The following is an 18484-nucleotide window of genomic DNA, read 5'->3' on the forward strand; positions in this document are numbered from 1 at the left end:
AGCGGTAATCTTATATTTGTTATCCAAGGCCTCCTTCCTTTGAAATCAAAATTATCCTAATTATCCTATAGCTTCACCGGTTGTTACACTGCGCAAGTAGCACTTCGCCCCTCCCCCTGCTCCCTCAACACTTCCCCCTCCCTCTACCTGCTGTTACATCGCAAAGTGGAAGGGGGGCAATGCTTCTGCACAGTTTAATCTGCACCCCCAGAGATCTTCGGGCTCATTGATTAATTTTGAAAGTTGAAGGAGATGGTAGATTTCTTTTACGGTACTAGGAAGGACAATTTACTATGTAGAAAACAAGCTCTTATACAGCTCTATTCACGTCAAAATAAGTTATGGTTTTTTGGAGGATGAGAAGCAAAAAATGGAAACTGGATAACGAAAAAGGCCAGCGATGTTAAGGGGTTATTATTCCATGCTATGTACTGCAAATTCCAAAAAGACAAAAACCACCTACAGCAATATTTTCTTATGCCTTTCACTTTCACTGCGCTGCAAAAAATTGCCTTTGAGTCTCCATATTCTTTACACTTTACATTGCTTCTCTTCAAAGCTGGAGCAGCTGAGTAACAGGTTAGATATAGTAATACAATTAGTAATTAGAGATGAACGGACCTGTAGTTGAGGTTCGGGAAGCGGGCAGGTTCCTCCCAACTCGGACATATTACAAAATTGGTTGCTTGCCAAGTACTTAACAAATAGTCCAACGCCCTTAACAAATAGCCATGGATATGATTGGCTAGGGGGACACCGTGACCAATTATAGCCATATCTAATCATTACGAGCTTACTGGATTGGCTTTTCAGCAGTCAATCCAGCAATATGTCCAGGTCGGGAGAACTACGCCTGAATGCTGAACCTACTGTACATTTCGGGTGCACTAATTTCTAGTAGTAATGCATAATAGGATGACTTGTGCTAGTTAGATATAACATCTTCATGGCTGCGTCGATCCCTTTTGTTCAAGTTCAACTGAGCTCGGCTGACCCAGACCTGAAAAGGTCCGCTCATCACAAATTATTATAAATAATATAAAAATTATTAAACTGAAAATCTTCAAGAAAATGAAAGATTTTTATTAGAATTTTGTAATTAATGCTTTATTACTCTACCAGCAACATGTAGCAGTACCTATTACATAGAGACTGTGATGTACAGTGCAATGTACAGGACAGAACTTTGCTTGGCACGGCACTGACAATCTCTTCTGCTAGGGGCGTCGTAGTCAAGCCCTCAATACTTTTACGGTCTATCTAGCATAATTAAAAGGGTTGTCCAATAGCCATCCACAGAAATGGTGAGAGGAGAATGTGGCAACCCCCATTGATCACAAGAACCTGGTCTATATGGTGGACACCTATTGGTTCCATTTAATCTATGGGAATTATAATTACCATATATACTCGAGTATAAGCCTAGTTTTTCAGCACAAAATTTGTTCTAAAACTCGGCTTATACTTGAGTCAACTTAAAAAAATTAAGTCAAAACTCTCTCCTTTCTGATGACACCCATAGATCCTCTTCTGTCTCTGATCCTCCGGTGCCACCTTGGGTCCTCCGGATCCTCTACAGGTTCTTCCGCTCCTCTGGCTGGGCAGGCTGTATACTACAGGGGCTGCGCAGGCTGTATACTACATGGGCTGGGCAGGCTGTATATTACAGGGGCTGGCAGGCTGTATACTACAGGGGCTTGGCAGGCTGTATACTACAGGGGCTGGGCAGGCTGTATACTACAGGGGGCTGGCAGGCTGTATACTACAGGGGCTAGGCAGACTGTATACTACAGGGGCTGGCAGACTGTATACTACAGGGGCTGGGCAGGCTTTATACTACAGGGGCTGGCAGGCTGTATACTACAGGGGCTGGGCAGGCTCTATGCTACAGGAGCTGGGCAGGATATATGCTACAGGGGATGGCAGACTATATAGTACAGGGGGCTGGCAGACTATATACTGGGAGGCTCTGACCAATGCATTTCCCACCCTCGGCTTATACTCGAGTCAATACGCATTCCCAGTTTTTTGTGTTAAAATTAGGGGTCTCTGTTTATGCTCGGGTCGGCTTATACTCGAGTATATACGGTATATTATTATATAACAGAGGGGTTCCTGTGGAGGGATAATCAGCAATTATTCACTCTGGACACAAGATAAGGTGTGATTGTGGAACAGAGTTATAATGAAGATATTATGCAGCATGTCTGCAAGTTAACAATGTGATACAACAGGAGTTCTGAATATGTTGGATTGTGTTATGTCACACAGTTTCCCCTAAAACACACAGAATCAACCAAATCCAGAAGGAGGTAGAGTAAATGTATCTTCTTGTAAGGTCCATTAATTATGTGTAATACGTCTTTCATACATTAATCAAACCACCTCCCATTGTACAAACATCCTTGGGCACTGAAGGACATCCCATACATTGGCACTGTCAATATCCTCCACTCTGTCTCCTCCCAATTTTATACTAAAAAAATTGTCACCAGATCTAAGCTTACTCTATAAAAAGATCAGATAAGGCTCCTCTCATCTGTTCCTCCTATGAAAATCCCCAGTTCGGTGTCCAGTAGCCGAACTGCCAGCAACATGGGGACAAATAGGGGGCTATTCATATCTATAGGGGCCCTTCTGATATTCCTAACATGTATCTATGCAGATGGTAAGTGTCTATTTGTAAAAGTTCTATTTTTGTATGCATAACTAATATGAATTATGCTTATATTTATAACTTGTCATGAGTGTCCCCATTTTTTGTATAAGTTGTATAAGTTTTGTATAGTATACGGAAACCTTTAAAGCAATTTTTGATAGCAGAAATTAATAGAGCAGTTGATAAAAGTAACATTTGTAATGTTATTATTATTATATCAACTAAAGGATCTTCTCATTGCCTTTTGTCTGCCCCTTCTTGCTCTTTCAGTGAGCAGTGTAGCTGAAAGTTTTACTCTAGACAGCAGAGAGATAAGCAGGATAACAATTTCCATGCCCATAGAATATTTCTTTTTCTGATTAGACTATAGAGCAGGAGGAGCTGAATGTACATAATGTCCTATCTGCAGGCAGTTTGTTATAGAGACGGAGGAGCTGAGCAGATTGTTTCTGCTAATTCTGGGCTTGTGAGTACTGTGATGGGTCCTACTCAGAGATTGAAAGCAACTCCCAGTATGAGTGTGCACACAATGGTAGCTGTCAATCCCTGATAGGAATGCCTGCTTCACTCATAAGCTTAGATAGAGAAGAGTATTAAATGATTACATAACATAATAACTATATCAGTCTGGAGCTTATATTGCTCTATAACATTCTGTCTGCAGCTAACACTGAACTTCCAACTAAGGGGTCAAGAAATGAGCTATAGGGGGGGCAGGCTTCTGATAATCCTGATAATTGGAGATGCATTACTACTAAAAGGGATAACTTCAGATAGTGTACCACATATAGACATCAAATGTGCAAAAATTGCTAAATATAACCCAAACATGATCACAAATTATTAGATTTTCTGCAATACGGGAAGAAATGAGCCATTGAACAGACACAGGATTTACGCAATGACGATATTAGCGTAGAGCGAGATTAGCAGTGTTTAACCAGTCAAGCCTCCAGTGGATTATACAGAAAGGCAAAGTTTATCTATTCCTTAGGTAAACTCTGGCTTCAAAGTTGAAGAGTAATCAGTAAATTGTCTAAGATGTTCCACTGCGCAGAGTAAATATACTAGGGATCATGGTAAGCTAATAGCAGGGAGGATGCAGCTTATATATGAGGATATTACAAATCAGCTGCGGCTACTGAAGAGTCATCAAGTCCTTCCCTATAATGTACAGATTTATAGATAAGTCATATGGATGAATTGGATCACGTATAGGATGTGCTGGGTATCATTACAAAAACTTACAACTTGTGTGTAACTCATGTTTTATTCTTCCATTGCGTCTACAATAAATAAAATATGAAGTAAATCTCTAAATAGTCTAATCTTCTCCCATTTATTTAGTCCGCAGTCCTATATCGATCTATGTAGTATGTTGTGTCGAGCTATTTAGTTCACATTATGTGAGTAAAGCAAAACCAACAAACTCTTTATTTGGTAGGGTGGATAAAACTGACTACAATTTGTAGTCTGTGACCATGGGGATGTATAGGGCTCCATAGAATTTGCAGAATTTCAATGTCCAGTATAGTCAATGTAATAAAGATATTATTAGAAGTGGACATAGCAGTACAATGTTTTCCTCCCTACATTATGGTTAACAAAGTACTTGGGTTAAACTGGCCATTTAAAAACTGAAATTATGTTTGTAATTCTTGTATTATAATATTTCTATTTCATTTTTAACACTTTGTTTCAAATCTTGTTTGACCTACAGGTCAGAATAAACTTTCAGGTGAGATACTTTCATTTATGTTTAATATACATGTTTATGTCTATGTAACATGCACCGTGCACAAATACATGGGGGTTATTCTATGGTTTTTCACTTTGAAATTATTCCTTTAACTTTGCTACTGGTTATATTGTATGTTCTCCAAATTATACTGCTAAATAGTATCATTTTATTATAGCCAATCCCATGGATAACATAAATATTAAATCTCTCTTTTGTATGGAGATCTGCTTTGCTTATCTTCACCAGGATCTTAATCAGGTGTAAGCTCATAGTCAATGTTTGTGTCTATGTTCTGGTCATATTGACTTAATTATGATTATGTTTCATGTGTTTTCATTGCCAAACCACATAACATTACCATATGACATTCATTTTATTTGCTTTCGCTGCTACATTTCCTTTAATGCATTATTTAATCCTATAACGATTCATCCAAAAAAGTAAATATAAGGAATTTGTCAATGAGAGTAACAGTAGATTTACTACTATAGTAAATCACTTCTACCATCTACGGACAAATAAGACAACAACTCAATTAAAGTTACCAAGTTGTGTAATGACATATTTTCATTCTTGTATTTATTAGAAGAAGATTGGGACTCCTTTGATCAAGATTATGGGCAAATGAATGTAGAAGACTATGAATCGGGTAAGTTAGTTAATCATAATCTAATAATTAAACATAATAATCTTTGTATTGATCTATGTAGAACAAACCTGGTCAAATGTAGTACTAGAACAACAAAATATGCTCACATGGTTCCCATTAAACTGTTTCCTACTATATACATTTCTTAACTATACAAAGATTTATCGATAAACATATTAAACATATTAAAACGAGAAAGGGGGGGAGCTGAGTCCTTCATTTCTCCCTATGTTAACTTTAAGCAGGGGAATAACTTGTGGGGGTGCAACATGGGCAGTCATTACCGGGCCCAAGAGGCTTAGAGGGCCCATATGATGTATCTTTCCCATACGAGAAGACTAGTACTATAAACAACAGAGATAAACTCTAACTCACCTATAGACCCAGGTCCAGTAATGCCTGAGTCCCCCTTGCTGTAAAGGTATCCAATGAAAGTCCATTGAAAAAGGTTGAATGGACTAGCTGAACTGCAGACGCTGTAACTTTTTATTTTGTATTTTGGAAAATTACATATTAGCTTGTATTTTTTACTATTCAAGAAAAACTTTATTAAACATCAGACAAAGATAAATCATCAATGGCATGACAGATACATGGTAACAATGTAGCGCCTAGTAGGGCATTATGGAACCAAAGCCAAGCATATGTCGTGAAATAGGCATGGTACAAGAATATTGCAGAACATGACATTAACTTATATAGTCATATACATAACTCATAACTCAGGGCAACTGAGGAGTAAAGAGGTAGGAGAAAGAAGCGGATGGGAGTGATGGGGGGAAGGGAGGTGGGGTTGGGGGCGGGGCTATTGGGGGGATGGGATGATGTCAGAAGGGGGGAGGCAGCCAGAGAGTCGGGAAAGGGTGCGAATATTCCATCCAATCTTCAGTCTTGCAGTGCTCGGTATTCAGGGGAGGATAAGAATAATTGCCAGTGTAGCCAGGTATTGGAGAACCGGGTACAGTCTATGGGGGATTGTGCTATGAGCTCCTCCATTCTGTGCGTTGAAGCCGCTTCTGGTAACCATTAAGAAATGATGGGAGGGTATTCTGAGTGCCATTTTCTTGGCAATGCATCACATTTTTAAAGTGTCATCCAGTAAAACAGCAAACACGTTGCAAACAGAAGTACTGTTATTAATCATGGCCGTTGGCCATCTTAATTTCCTTACATAGTATTACGTTTTTTAGAGTTCCATTCGAACTTCCCCTTTAAATTCTGTAAGCATGGGCATGATTTCAGGCCACCAAGAATTATCTCTAGAAAAGTTGTACAGAACAAGTATGTATTTGATAAAATACAGCGCTGCCTGATAACGTGTGTTCCTATTGTCTTTAGCTGAAGAACAACAGAACTTTGTGGAAGACGATGAAGATGTACAGCAGCAGTCAGGTGAGACAACATTGTACAATAAATTGTAATGATATGTCATCAATTGCCACTGGATAACAGTGGAAGATTTCACCATATTGCATTAACACAACACAACTTTATTTACAGATGGAGGTCCTTCACAGACAAACATCATTACATCACCTGCTCCGGTTTATCGAAGTAAGTAGAACAAAAATTAAACAAATATGTTTTTTTAGTACTTACAGGGGAACTCCATGTTTAGGATGCCAATAAACTATCCACAGGTAAAATCATTAAAATTAGATTAGTAGGTGTCTAACATCCGGCACCACTGCTGGTTAGCTTGAATTGGACAAAGCTGTAATTCGGTACATAACCACCAAATTTAAACGTATCCACAATTTTCATCTATAGATTATAATATTCTAACAACAATTTAACATCCACAGGTATAAATCCATCCCATAACCAAAAAATTTGCAGCACCTTTGGTAACTTTCACTTCAAAACCTTTGATGGAGACATCTACCACTTTCCTGGGAGGTGTAGTTACCATTTTGTACGTCACTGCAAGACCAATTATGAAGAATTTTTTGTGGGAATCACACGTGAGATTAGGAAAAGTGTGCCTGTCATCTCTGGCATCCACATGAAAATAGAAGGGGTTGAAATTGTTTTGGCTGAGAAAAGTGTCACCGTGAACAGTGAAAGGTAAGTTTTCCTTACTTTATTTTTGGCATTTATCATGTTAAAAGGAAAATTGAAGGAATGGGAAAGTGAAGTACAGTCACAATGACTGTGCTTCTAGTTTGGAAAAATTACATACACTTTACATTACTTCAAATAACCCACATATTTGTAACTGATGACAATTTTCTGTAGCGTCACCATTTTTGTTTCTGGTTCTGACAAATGCCCCCCTTTTTGTACCCCCCTCTGACATAGTAATTTTATACTATTGAATATTATTTCCTACAGCGTGGAAGAACTTCCATTCAGTATTGGCACAACCCAAATCTCAAAGAGTGGTACTTATATAAGAATTAGCTCCAAGATTGGCTTTGAACTGTTCTGGAATGAAGAAGACTCTATCACGGTAATTAAAAAATGACTTCCCCCATCTCTAGATTTAGGCAGTTTTAAGACTTGTGTACAGACACACTATAAACAGGGGAAAATTTATGACCTGTATCGTCCAGATGGACGTTGAGGGGGTGAGCACTGGTCATGGCTTGGTCATGGTGGGTTACTTGTTACTGTGCACGATAAACCTCAATGGGGGCCCTTCGGTAGCCACAATTTGAGCAGCTAGTTCACGTCCACCAAATAGGTTGCGTGCATGAGTCCTTAGTCTGAGGAGTATTGAGAAGATGCATTTTTTAAAAGACAGATATAAACTACAGAGTATTCAGAAAAGACAACCAGTGAGTTTAAAGTGAACATATCAAACTTAAAATGCCTCATGCAAAGTGAACATATCAAACTTAAAATGCCTCACGCTACAGAACGGGTTTTAGAGCAGAAAATAGGCACCGTATGCAAGGGATTGTAACTATTTCAGGAATTGTACACCAGGAAACTGGCGCACAAGCCCTTATAAATGTGTCCCATTGATCTGTATGTTTTAGAGCAGAAGGAGCTGAGCATTTTGTATGTAATGTCCTATCTCAATGAAGCATGTTAGAGCAGATTGTACATAGTGTCCTATCTGCAGGTAACATGTTACAGAGCAGATCGGAGCAGATTCTACATAGTGTTATATCTGCAAGCAGCCCACTACAGAGCAGGAGGAGCTGAGGACTAAATCTACATATTTTTTATATTCTAAATATATTTTTATGTTAATATTAATTTAATGTCCATTTCACATCTATAGCTGGAACTGAGTCAAAAATATGTCAACCAAACCTGTGGTCTCTGTGGTGACTATAATGGTATTCCAATCTACAACGAGTTTGTCATGAACAGTAAGTAAAACTAAGAGTCCAATAAGATATGGTGCTTCATGTATATTAATTGAAAGGCTCACTTAACATTTAACTTTGTCTTTAGATGTCCAGCTATCTAATCTTCAATATGGAAGCCTTCAAAAGTACCATAATCCAGAAGAAGAAATGTGTCAGGACACTAAGGAAGAAGAAGAAAAGACATGCCCTATGAATGTAAGATCCTGGAATGAATTTTTTTTCCCAAGAATCTAGGCCCCAGCCTGGGCAAACATTTTCCCTTGGATGGTACAGTGCAGTGACACACGTATGTGGTCACTGTACCGCACCGGGGAACAATAGGCTTCTATGGGGGCAAGAGGCCTTACAGTGTCCTATTCTTTCTGAATGATGGAGGTCTGACTCCTGGTACCTTCATCAAAGACAACCGCTGAGAGATGAAAATGTTATGTTTATAGGTACAGAACTATGCAATAAGTTGTGCCCAAACCTGGTATTGCACCCCAGTCCTAATGAAACAAACTGCAGTAACAGACACAGCCACTGTTAAATGCATGGCACTGTACCAATACAGGAGACATGCATTTTGCAGGGTAAACAAAATTCAAAACTTCGAATTCTAGAAAGTAATATTTCAAATATCAACCACAATAAAACAAATTTGAACATCATTAATTATCCAGACAAAATAAGTCCTCATACTGCTGCACACTATTAATGAAAAACAGGGCTGCCCCAGATAGTGTGTCCTCCCCATGAAAATGAAATTAATGACTATTAATCATGTGTGAGCTAATATATCTTCCACCTTGTTCATTATAATGTTTTGTCTCAAATAGAAACATCTCTGTGAATCTGTTCTGACCGGGGCAGCTTTCCAAGAGTGCAATAAAATTGTGGACGTTCAGAAATATGTTGAAATCTGTGAGCACGACATCTGTAGATGCAAAGGAAATACAACAGGGTTCTGTCTTTGCAACATCTTTACTGAGTATTCCAGACAGTGCACTCATGCAGGTGGAAAACCAAAGAACTGGAGAACATCCAAAATCTGCCGTAAGTCACAATCCACCCAAAACAACATTGCTGGCTATGCAGACCAAACACGTGATCTTCTTTATTGGGTTGTATACTTGTTATTATTACACTGGCAGGACATATCATTAAGCTTACAAGTGTGGATAGACGTTTAGCAACTAGAGCCTAATTTCCAAAGTCATCTCCAAATCTTATTGCCTTTGGACCTTCGAAACCTTACATAGTATCAGAACACTGGTCTACTGGAGGAGCATCTGGAGGAGCATTTTTTTTGTTCAGATCAACCTTACATTGACTGTGTAACTCATCAAGGATCTCTACCCTCTCATTACGAAGGGTTCCAATAGCTGGATAGTTACTAGTTGATAACATTGATGTGGAAGATCATGATCTGCAGGGTTTCCTAAAACAACAACTACAGATGTCAATGAGTATGCCGTGATATTCCTAATTCTTCTTATGACACAATATCCCCCTTTACTCCAGATCCATGAATGATTTGGGGTTGATCTTCTATTGCCTACACACATGTGTATTCTGTTATTATAAGACCAAATGTAATGACTATGTTAAGTAACATGGAAATTGTGTTTTTTTAGCTCTGAGATGTGCCTTTAACCTGCAATTTAAAGAGTGTGGCACTGCCTGTCCAGACACTTGTACTAACCCAGAGCGCTCATTGGTCTGTGATGATCATTGTAAAGATGGCTGCTTCTGCCCTACAGGTAAGATATGCTGTTTTTTCATGTGATCCATGCCCTTCTGAAGTGATTTATAGATGGGCTACCACCTCTGCAAAAACCTTCATTTGAAGCCTGTTTTGATTTTTAAGGATTGGTGTTTGATGACATCAGAAAAACAGGTTGTATCCCAAAGGAGGAGTGTCCTTGCACTTATAACGGAGAGGTATACGCAACAGGAAAAGGCTATGGCGATAAATGTCAAGACTGGTAAATATTACTAGATTAGTTATTTGTAATATGAAGCCAAAGTTCTCTACGGAACCAACATTTTTTAAGTGTAAGAATTTATTGACTCTGACAATTGTCCTCAACAGCACATGTAAAGGAGGAAAGTGGAGCTGTGTTAAGAAACCCTGCTTTGCTGTTTGTGCCCTTGAAGGAGGTTCTCATATCACCACCTTTGATTTCACCCGCTACAACTTTCATGGAGACTGTACCTACACATTAGCTAAGGTAATTGAGGGAAATGCAACATAGAAATGGAAAAAAATAACTATAGAAAAATTGAATAACTCAACAATGTCTGAAAACAACAGGTCAAGGGTTTATAGTGAAGGTTGTAAGAGATATAGATAGGTAGTTTTGCTGGGACTGGATCTTATGTGTATGGGGAATCCTGACTCCCTCTCGAAATATGAAGAAAAAGTTCAGCAAGTTAAATATTTTCTTGCCCAATGTCAAGATAATGATGGCTGAGTTAGATTTTTTTACTTTGGAAGTTGACCATTAATAGGCCTTCTACTAACAACCCAAAGCAGATTTTGTTCCGATATCGTATACAGTTCATTGAGTTTTTAAGGTGAAATAATGAACAACCCTTTGCATTTTGTTTCCAGCATCATGATTCCAACCTGTTCAGTATTTTGGCAGAAATTAACAAATGTGGTCAAAAAGATACAGAAACTTGCCTCAGGAGCATTACCATCAACTTTAATGGTGGAAAAGAGGTAAGTTCAGTTGTTGAAGAAATAGGAAAATATAAAAGTCTTAATCACTCAAAAGTCAACAGGATTGGGAACTTTTATATGTGATTTTGTGGCATAACTTAGTTCTTGAATCTTCCCCTTTAGTTCATCTATGTGAAGAAATGTGGCAGTGTATACGTTAACTCTGTCTACACCCAACTGCCAATCTCTACAGGTATGTATGATGGGAAAACCTGGGAAAATAATCACTATAATATGGTGGGTATATATGCATTTATATGTACTCTTTCTGATGCTTTATATAAATGTATTTTGTTCACAGCTGCTGCTACCATCTTCAGACCTACATCCTTCTACACCATTGTAGCAACAAATATGGGCGTACAGATTAAAATTCAAACCGTACCCACTATGCAAGTTTACATAGAAGCAGATCCAAAACACATGGACAAAATTTTGGGTAAGGTTGCATAAGTTCTATGTTTAAAGACCAAAATTCTAATTGATTACAATGAATGTACAGCATGATTGGCAAAATGACTCAAGAAAGAATACCTCCTCAGGTCTGTGCGGCAACTACAATGAGATTCAAATCGATGATTTCAAATCTCCTGCTGGAGTTGTTGAAGGCACTGGATCATCATTTGGCAACTTGTGGAAGAGCCAACTTGACTGCCCAAATGTCAAAAACAGTTTTGAAGATCCCTGTGCACTCCTTGGCCAGAATGGTGAGCATTCCTTTTTACTACAGGCTAGAGCAAATAATAATGGTTATAAAATAAAACCACAACATAAAAAGTAAACAGAGTAATTAATCAATGCTGCATTATAATAGAAGTGTGGGGCCAGATGTATCAATTTTTTTTTTCTGTTGTTTTTGTGCCTTTTCATAGTGTCGCAGTGTTTTTGCACAAGTTTTGCGACTAAACGCCAAACTAGTCGAGCAGCAAAAATAACCATGTTTTCCTCATTTATCATTAGCAAGTTGTTCACTTGGGAGAAATTTAGGTGCAGAGGAGCCTTATCCCCAGCAGCAGGGCTCAGCAGACACTACAGACACTACGTGCAGCCTATGTTTACAGTTCATGAACTAATATTTACAAACAATCTGCAAAAGCAGCTTCTCAGAGCAGGAGAGAAGAGAAGTGAGTAGGAGATTGTGTCACCATATAGCAGGATGACCACACTTGTGTCTGAGGAGAAATACTGGCCAGAATTACAGGGGGCAGCAGGAGATCAGCAGTGGGGGATCCCCTCCAGGAGAAGCCACTGCTGAGGAGGTCACTGGGTGCTGGGTGTCACACACCTGGGTGCTGCTGTGAGTGTTATTCTCATGCTGGAGGAAGATCACATGTAAGTGCTTGGATCCAACATAGCGCCTAAATTGCGCCTCAAGTAAAGTGATTAATAAGAGGCATCACAGATGGTTGCAGCTTGTGATAATTCTGTCCAGAATTAAGGCGCAACAACGAGACTTGAGCGCAGAACAGTGATACATCTGACCCATGGTTTTTAAAGATATGTTTTAGTTACTAAATTGACTGCATTTCACATTTCCAGAACAATATGCATCCCACCATTGTGACTTATTGCTGGCCAGTGATGGACCATTTGCCGATTGTCACAAGACTGTTGACCCCGAACCCTACCATAAGGTAAAGAAAAAAAAAGGTTTAAGATAAAAATCTGAGCAAAAAGTAACAAGATTAATATGTGATGTGTGGCAGGGTGGCTGCCACTAGAGAAGCTTTTGGGCATAAAATGTGCATTTTGCCTTATGAAAAGCTGAGTAGAAGACAGACCTGGAAAAGTTGGGTCTGTCTAATTAAGTTGATTAGTTTTCAGCTGGAGGGGCTGCACTAATACATGGGGCAGACTTCACACTGGGCTCCACCCTGGGGAAGAGACAGGCGACGGCAAAGGCCTGTGGAGCGGTGGCAGCGAACTGTTACTGTGTTTTTGGGGTGGCTGGCAGTAGGCCAGCACCTGGTGAGGTAGGGAACCTCGATGTTTAGTTAGTGCCGGAGAGGCTTAGGTATTATTTTTATGTTTTCAGTTTGTGTACTGCCAAATAAAGCTGGCTGAGGCCAGTCTTAACCTTACTCACATTGTGTGAATTCCCTGTGTGTGCTGGTCGTCTGCTTAGGAGACGACGATCCCCATATAGCATACATATGGTGGCGGTATGCTATGGCATGGAAATCAGCACACACAGCGAGATTTAAAGGGCCAGTAACCCTCATGTGAGAGACTGTTGTTCCTGCTGCTGGAGGCGCTGTGGTCACGGGAAGATTTGTCTTGGTGTGAGAGATATACAGAGACTGCTTGTTTGCTGTGGGAGTAATCGCCATGGGTCCGATGGATGAGTTCCAGAGACGCTGCCGGCAGATGATGTGGGAGGACCTTGGAATGCCAGAAGCCATTCGGGTTATGGAGACCCCAACTGCCAAGGCGAGCGGATCCCAGCCGATGGTTCGAGATGTCTGTGATCGGTCTGCAGTTCCTGAGGAGAGGTTGCTATGTGCCGTTGCCGGGGGCAACCGACGGGAGCAGCTTTGCAGATGTCTACGGATGAACCGGTGTGTGGCGGAATGTCCTGCGGCCAAGTGGCCACGTGTTGCAGCGTGTATGCAGCAGCGCAAAGATGTGGTTGCTAGGGGCAACCAACGGCGACAGCATGCGGCTGTGCCATGTGAGGTCAGTGCACCTCATTGTCCTCTGGTCAGGAGACCAGAGAAGTTGCCAGTCAAGACCTGTGAGATTATAGTGGGTGGAATCCCGCTGATGGTGGAACTGGACTGTTCTCAGGATGTCTCCAGAGTTAATCCGGACATCTTATTGTTCCTGAAGTACCAGCCAGGGAAGGGTAAGACTGTCTGGATTGACTTTGAAAGTGATATTGCGATTGTGACACATAAGCTGGAGATTTGTGCAGATCTGGAGGTGGAGTTCATCCTGGGGAAAAACCTCCCTTTTTTCTGGGACTTGTGGGAAAGTATTCCAAGTAGTGGGAATAGCTGCTTTTCCTGGGAGACCCCTCTGACATCGGGTACAGTCCCAATCTCCCCAAAGGACGATCTGGAGAAGTCTCAGCGACCTGAGGTGATGGTGGGTGGAGTCTCAACAGGTTGCAGTCTGAACTGTGACCAAGGGGTCTTGATCCCACAGAAGGAGACTCTGCCACTGAGACTGATAAAGTCTGATGGACTATGTGATGATGATAATATTTGTGATGCCTTAATTTCTGAAGTTAAACCAGAAAAGTGTAATGTTGTGCATAATCTGCCTCTAACCTGTGATTATAGTGTTAACTGTGATTATATGACACTACCTGTAACATGTGACAATTCTGCAATGCCGATAACATCTGATAGCGTTACAATGTCTGTTCAAAATTATGCAGAGTGTGAACTAGGTGCAGCCCTAGATACTGAGAGAGTTAGCTCAGAGGTGCCCCTAGAGGTTGTGAGTTGTAATGACACAGGTAGCGAGCCTGAGATGTGTAATGTAGCTAATGGCAGTTCAGATAGGGATACCGCCATAGCAAGGGCAGGTGAAGATAATGAGATCCTGATTGTTGGTGGTTTCCCTTCAGCCCAGAGTTACACAAACAGTGAGTGTGAACAGAGCCCTAGAGAAGCAGCTACTCGCTCAGAACCTGCAGGAGGTGAGGATAGCCTGTGTCAGTCACCTGTGGAGGAGTCTCACATCAGTGTTCAGGAAATGTCAGGGGGAGACCAGACATCTGATACACCTGAGGCTTCTGAGGAGATTGAGGTACTGAGTTCGTGTGGGAACAAGGCCAGAAGAAGCATCAATAAACTGAAGCGTCATGTGAATACTGGTTTGCGGAATAACTGGTATAAATGCTACAATTGTCACGTGTCTTATAGAAGAAAAGATGACCTAAAAAGACATATATTACAGAAACATGAGTTGAAGGTTGATATCTCGTACTGTCCTTTCTGTGATACAGTGTTTGCAAAGAAAAGTGAATGGGAGGTTCACATGTGTACGTGTTCGGGGAACAAAAGAAAGTGCCAAAATGGTGATGCCGACCTTCAGGTGTGTTCTGTCGGGATGTGGCACCAGAAGTGTCCTAGGAAGGAGACCAGGCGTAAACCAGACCCCTGTACACCTGCTGATGAACCGCAGAATACGCATGATGGCGTGCTGACTGAAATTGTGTGTGAACAGGGTGGAAGCGCCACTCTTAATCATACACCTACGGATGAGGGGGCCCCAGATCCACAGAAGGTGGTGGAACATGTGATGCACCAGCCCTTTGGTAGTTCTGCCTGCAGTGTGGTGAGTGCAGTCTACAACTCTGTGAGGGAAGGTCGCCCATGCATCCGCAGTGATCGTGATGTTGCTGAGAAGGAGGAGAAGCCCTTGACTGACGTTACAGTGACTGGATCAAGGCCTCTCATAGGCATTCTGGAGCCACCGGTTGCCACAAGTAATGACTTTGCTCGCAAAGGTTTGGGGAAACAGGAGTCCAACCTGGCTTTTCTTCAGCAGCCAACTGGAAAAGCCGTATTGAAGACAAATACAGTGACTGGTGCCCGAGACACTGTTACAGGTGCGACGTCCGATATATTGGGCTGGGAAGCTGGTGCAGTACAAGGCGGTGTGGGTGTGACTAAGTCTGTAGTCTCAACCGTGATGGCCACCCAAGTGGGATCGCTTATAACCGGTAGTCTGAATACAGTCTTGGGAAAATCCGAAGAATGGGTTAATGGTTACCCCCTGAAGACAGATGAAGAGCGGTCTCAGCCTGCTGAACCTGTGGAGAAGGTTGAAGTGGCGCCAAGTCTACAACAAAGGGACCAGCCGAGTTGCTGTGTATGTGTGGAAGCTCTGTCGTCTCGTCTCTGTCATAGTGCATGCCAGCATTCTCTGGGCAAGTGGAGGAATACCCAGATGGGCCCTACAGAGACTCCAGCACAGCTGCACCCAACGGTAGATCTGCCTGATCATCTGAAGAGCGAAAGTGAAGATGGTCTGGATGGTGAGAAGTGCCTTGAAGATATACCGGGTGATGACTGCAGTGGATGTGAGGAGAAGGTGTCTGATATAATGTCAACAGAGCCCTCGAAATTCCTACACAGGAAAGACTCGGTGAAGACTGTGGTGTTGGCCAGCAAGGCGTATGACGGACTGACCGAGGAAAAGGTCAGCCAGGAACCTAGTGCAAGCCATGAAGAGCTTAAGGCTGCCATTGTGGAAAGTCCATGCCAGGACTTGGGTCCGAAGTCCGAAGTGTTAACTGGAGGTGATGAGGATGATGCTGATGTTGAGATGAGTTTCACCTACACCGAGAGCGGAGGTTGTGACCTCAGAGGTAGCAAGCGCACAGCTTTGCAGACATGTGACCAGAAGCTCACCAATGTGAATCGTGCCCTGGTTCTGAACGGTAATGCCCCCTTCAATGACAAAGAAGGTGCCGAAGCTGAAGACTGGAAAACGGGCAATGTCGTGTGCAATGCTAAGGGGAAAAAGCACAGTGCATATGCCTCAGTGGATGGTAACCGCAAGGTGATGAAGAGATGGGGCCTAACCATGCCAAGCCCTGAGAGGTATGTGGAGTCTCCAGTAAAATGCAAGAGAAAGAGGAGAAGAAAATCTATCATTGTTAATAGAGACATGATTGAAGATGATCAGTTGTGTGAAGGAAGAGATGCTGGGACTAATTTTGAGCTGTCTGTGTCTCCTGCAGTTAAGGAAAAAAGCTGTCATTTTCCAGGTATAGAAGATGTAGTAGATAGTAGGGTCTCTACAGTGCTTCTAGGAACCGTAGGGATTAGACCCCAATATAGGAGCTTTGACCCCGGAGGGAGAATTAAGCTTATTGATCAGGCCTACGGCCTTGATCACAGGGGGAGGATATGTGGCAGGGTGGCTGCCACTAGAGAAGCTTTTGGGCATAAAATGTGCATTTTGCCTTATGAAAAGCTGAGTAGAAGACAGACCTGGAAAAGTTGGGTCTGTCTAATTAAGTTGATTAGTTTTCAGCTGGAGGGGCTGCACTAATACATGGGGCAGACTTCACACTGGGCTCCACCCTGGGGAAGAGACAGGCGACGGCAAAGGCCTGTGGAGCGGTGGCAGCGAACTGTTACTGTGTTTTTGGGGTGGCTGGCAGTAGGCCAGCACCTGGTGAGGTAGGGAACCTCGATGTTTAGTTAGTGCCGGAGAGGCTTAGGTATTATTTTTATGTTTTCAGTTTGTGTACTGCCAAATAAAGCTGGCTGAGGCCAGTCTTAACCTTACTCACATTGTGTGAATTCCCTGTGTGTGCTGGTCGTCTGCTTAGGAGACGACGATCCCCGGAGCTAATCTCCTACAGATGCTATAAGATTTTATTACTTAGGAATCCTCATCGTCCCTTTGATCAAAAATCTGTACCGTGGCTGACAAAGTTTTTGTCAAAGCTGGTCATGTAGCATCACCAGTACTCTGAATATCTCAAGCTTAGAGTAAGGCCATGTTTGGATAATATTTTGTTACGATCATTTTCTTTATGTACCTACAGAACTGTATGTTTGATTCCTGTAATTGTGAGAAAAAGGAAGACTGCATGTGTAGCGCTCTCTCATCCTACGTTACCGCTTGCTCTAGGCAAGAAGTCGACTTACGAGGATGGAGAAAAAATGTTTGCCGTAAGTTTCCCTTCTTTGGGTCATCTTCATTTCCAAAACCTTCCTAGAATTTTGTGAAGACATTAGGTAAAATGATTGCTTAACCGTTCTGATATATTTCATTGGTTTGCCTTACCCTTAGACTCATACACAGCCACCTGTCAAGCTGCTCATACCTATAGTTACACGGTCAGCACTTGTACACCTAGCTGCCGGGGTCTCAGTGAACCTGATGTCACCTGTAAACATGATATTGGCTTCGTTGATGGTTGCATTTGTGAAGATGGAACCTACAGAGATGATAATGGAAATTGTGTTTTGCCTTCTCTCTGCTCTTGTTACTATAAGGGTACAGCAATTGCACCTAGAGAAGTCATTCATGACAATGGGGCAATGTGGTAAGTTTTATCTTTCAAAGTCATACGTTAGAATGCCAAGTACGTGGTTACTCCTTGGTACAATCATTTACTTATTGTGGGATAGCAAAACACATAATCACAACATTTTATATATTGTTATTGATAAGATTTGTGAATAATTTTTCTTCATTGTTGTAGCACCTGCGTTGATGGAAAAATGGAATGCATTGGTGTAAATCCTGTGATTGAAAAAGGTATCTTATTCTTTGCTTCTTTGGAAACAGTTTTAGCTTTATCAATATGTAATAGTCTCTGTTCACATGATGAGGTTCCACGGTGGTTTGCATCATGCTTGTTATAGGCACAGCCTGTTAAATACTGGGAATCCAATGGTCCCTTTGAAAGTCAATTAGGGACATAAGTATC

At 41.5% G+C, this 18484-nt stretch overlaps 1 protein-coding gene across 15 annotated transcripts in view; it reads left to right on the forward strand.

The window, feature by feature from the left end:
• The first annotated feature begins 2526 nt into the window (after positions 1-2526).
• Positions 2527-18484, forward strand: part of LOC140070976 (uncharacterized) — a 36802-nt gene continuing 20844 nt past the window's right edge. For all 15 annotated transcript variants that reach the window (XM_072118132.1, XM_072118138.1, XM_072118140.1 and 12 more), the window contains exons 1-21: positions 2527-2668; positions 4380-4397; positions 4987-5049; positions 6388-6441; positions 6550-6603; positions 6855-7116; positions 7384-7501; positions 8282-8372; positions 8458-8567; positions 9191-9407; positions 9989-10114; positions 10222-10339; positions 10447-10585; positions 10969-11079; positions 11203-11272; positions 11381-11518; positions 11622-11786; positions 12619-12713; positions 17594-17720; positions 17842-18097; positions 18257-18312. In XM_072118132.1, the coding sequence (XP_071974233.1) occupies positions 2551-2668; positions 4380-4397; positions 4987-5049; positions 6388-6441; positions 6550-6603; positions 6855-7116; positions 7384-7501; positions 8282-8372; positions 8458-8567; positions 9191-9407; positions 9989-10114; positions 10222-10339; positions 10447-10585; positions 10969-11079; positions 11203-11272; positions 11381-11518; positions 11622-11786; positions 12619-12713; positions 17594-17720; positions 17842-18097; positions 18257-18312 (2506 nt within the window). In that variant the 5' untranslated portion in view covers positions 2527-2550. The remainder of the gene's footprint in view (positions 2669-4379; positions 4398-4986; positions 5050-6387; positions 6442-6549; positions 6604-6854; positions 7117-7383; positions 7502-8281; positions 8373-8457; positions 8568-9190; positions 9408-9988; positions 10115-10221; positions 10340-10446; positions 10586-10968; positions 11080-11202; positions 11273-11380; positions 11519-11621; positions 11787-12618; positions 12714-17593; positions 17721-17841; positions 18098-18256; positions 18313-18484) is intronic.

The sequence above is a fragment of the Engystomops pustulosus genome, chromosome 7, assembly GCF_040894005.1.
Source record: "Engystomops pustulosus chromosome 7, aEngPut4.maternal, whole genome shotgun sequence".
NCBI lineage: Eukaryota > Metazoa > Chordata > Amphibia > Anura > Leptodactylidae > Engystomops > Engystomops pustulosus.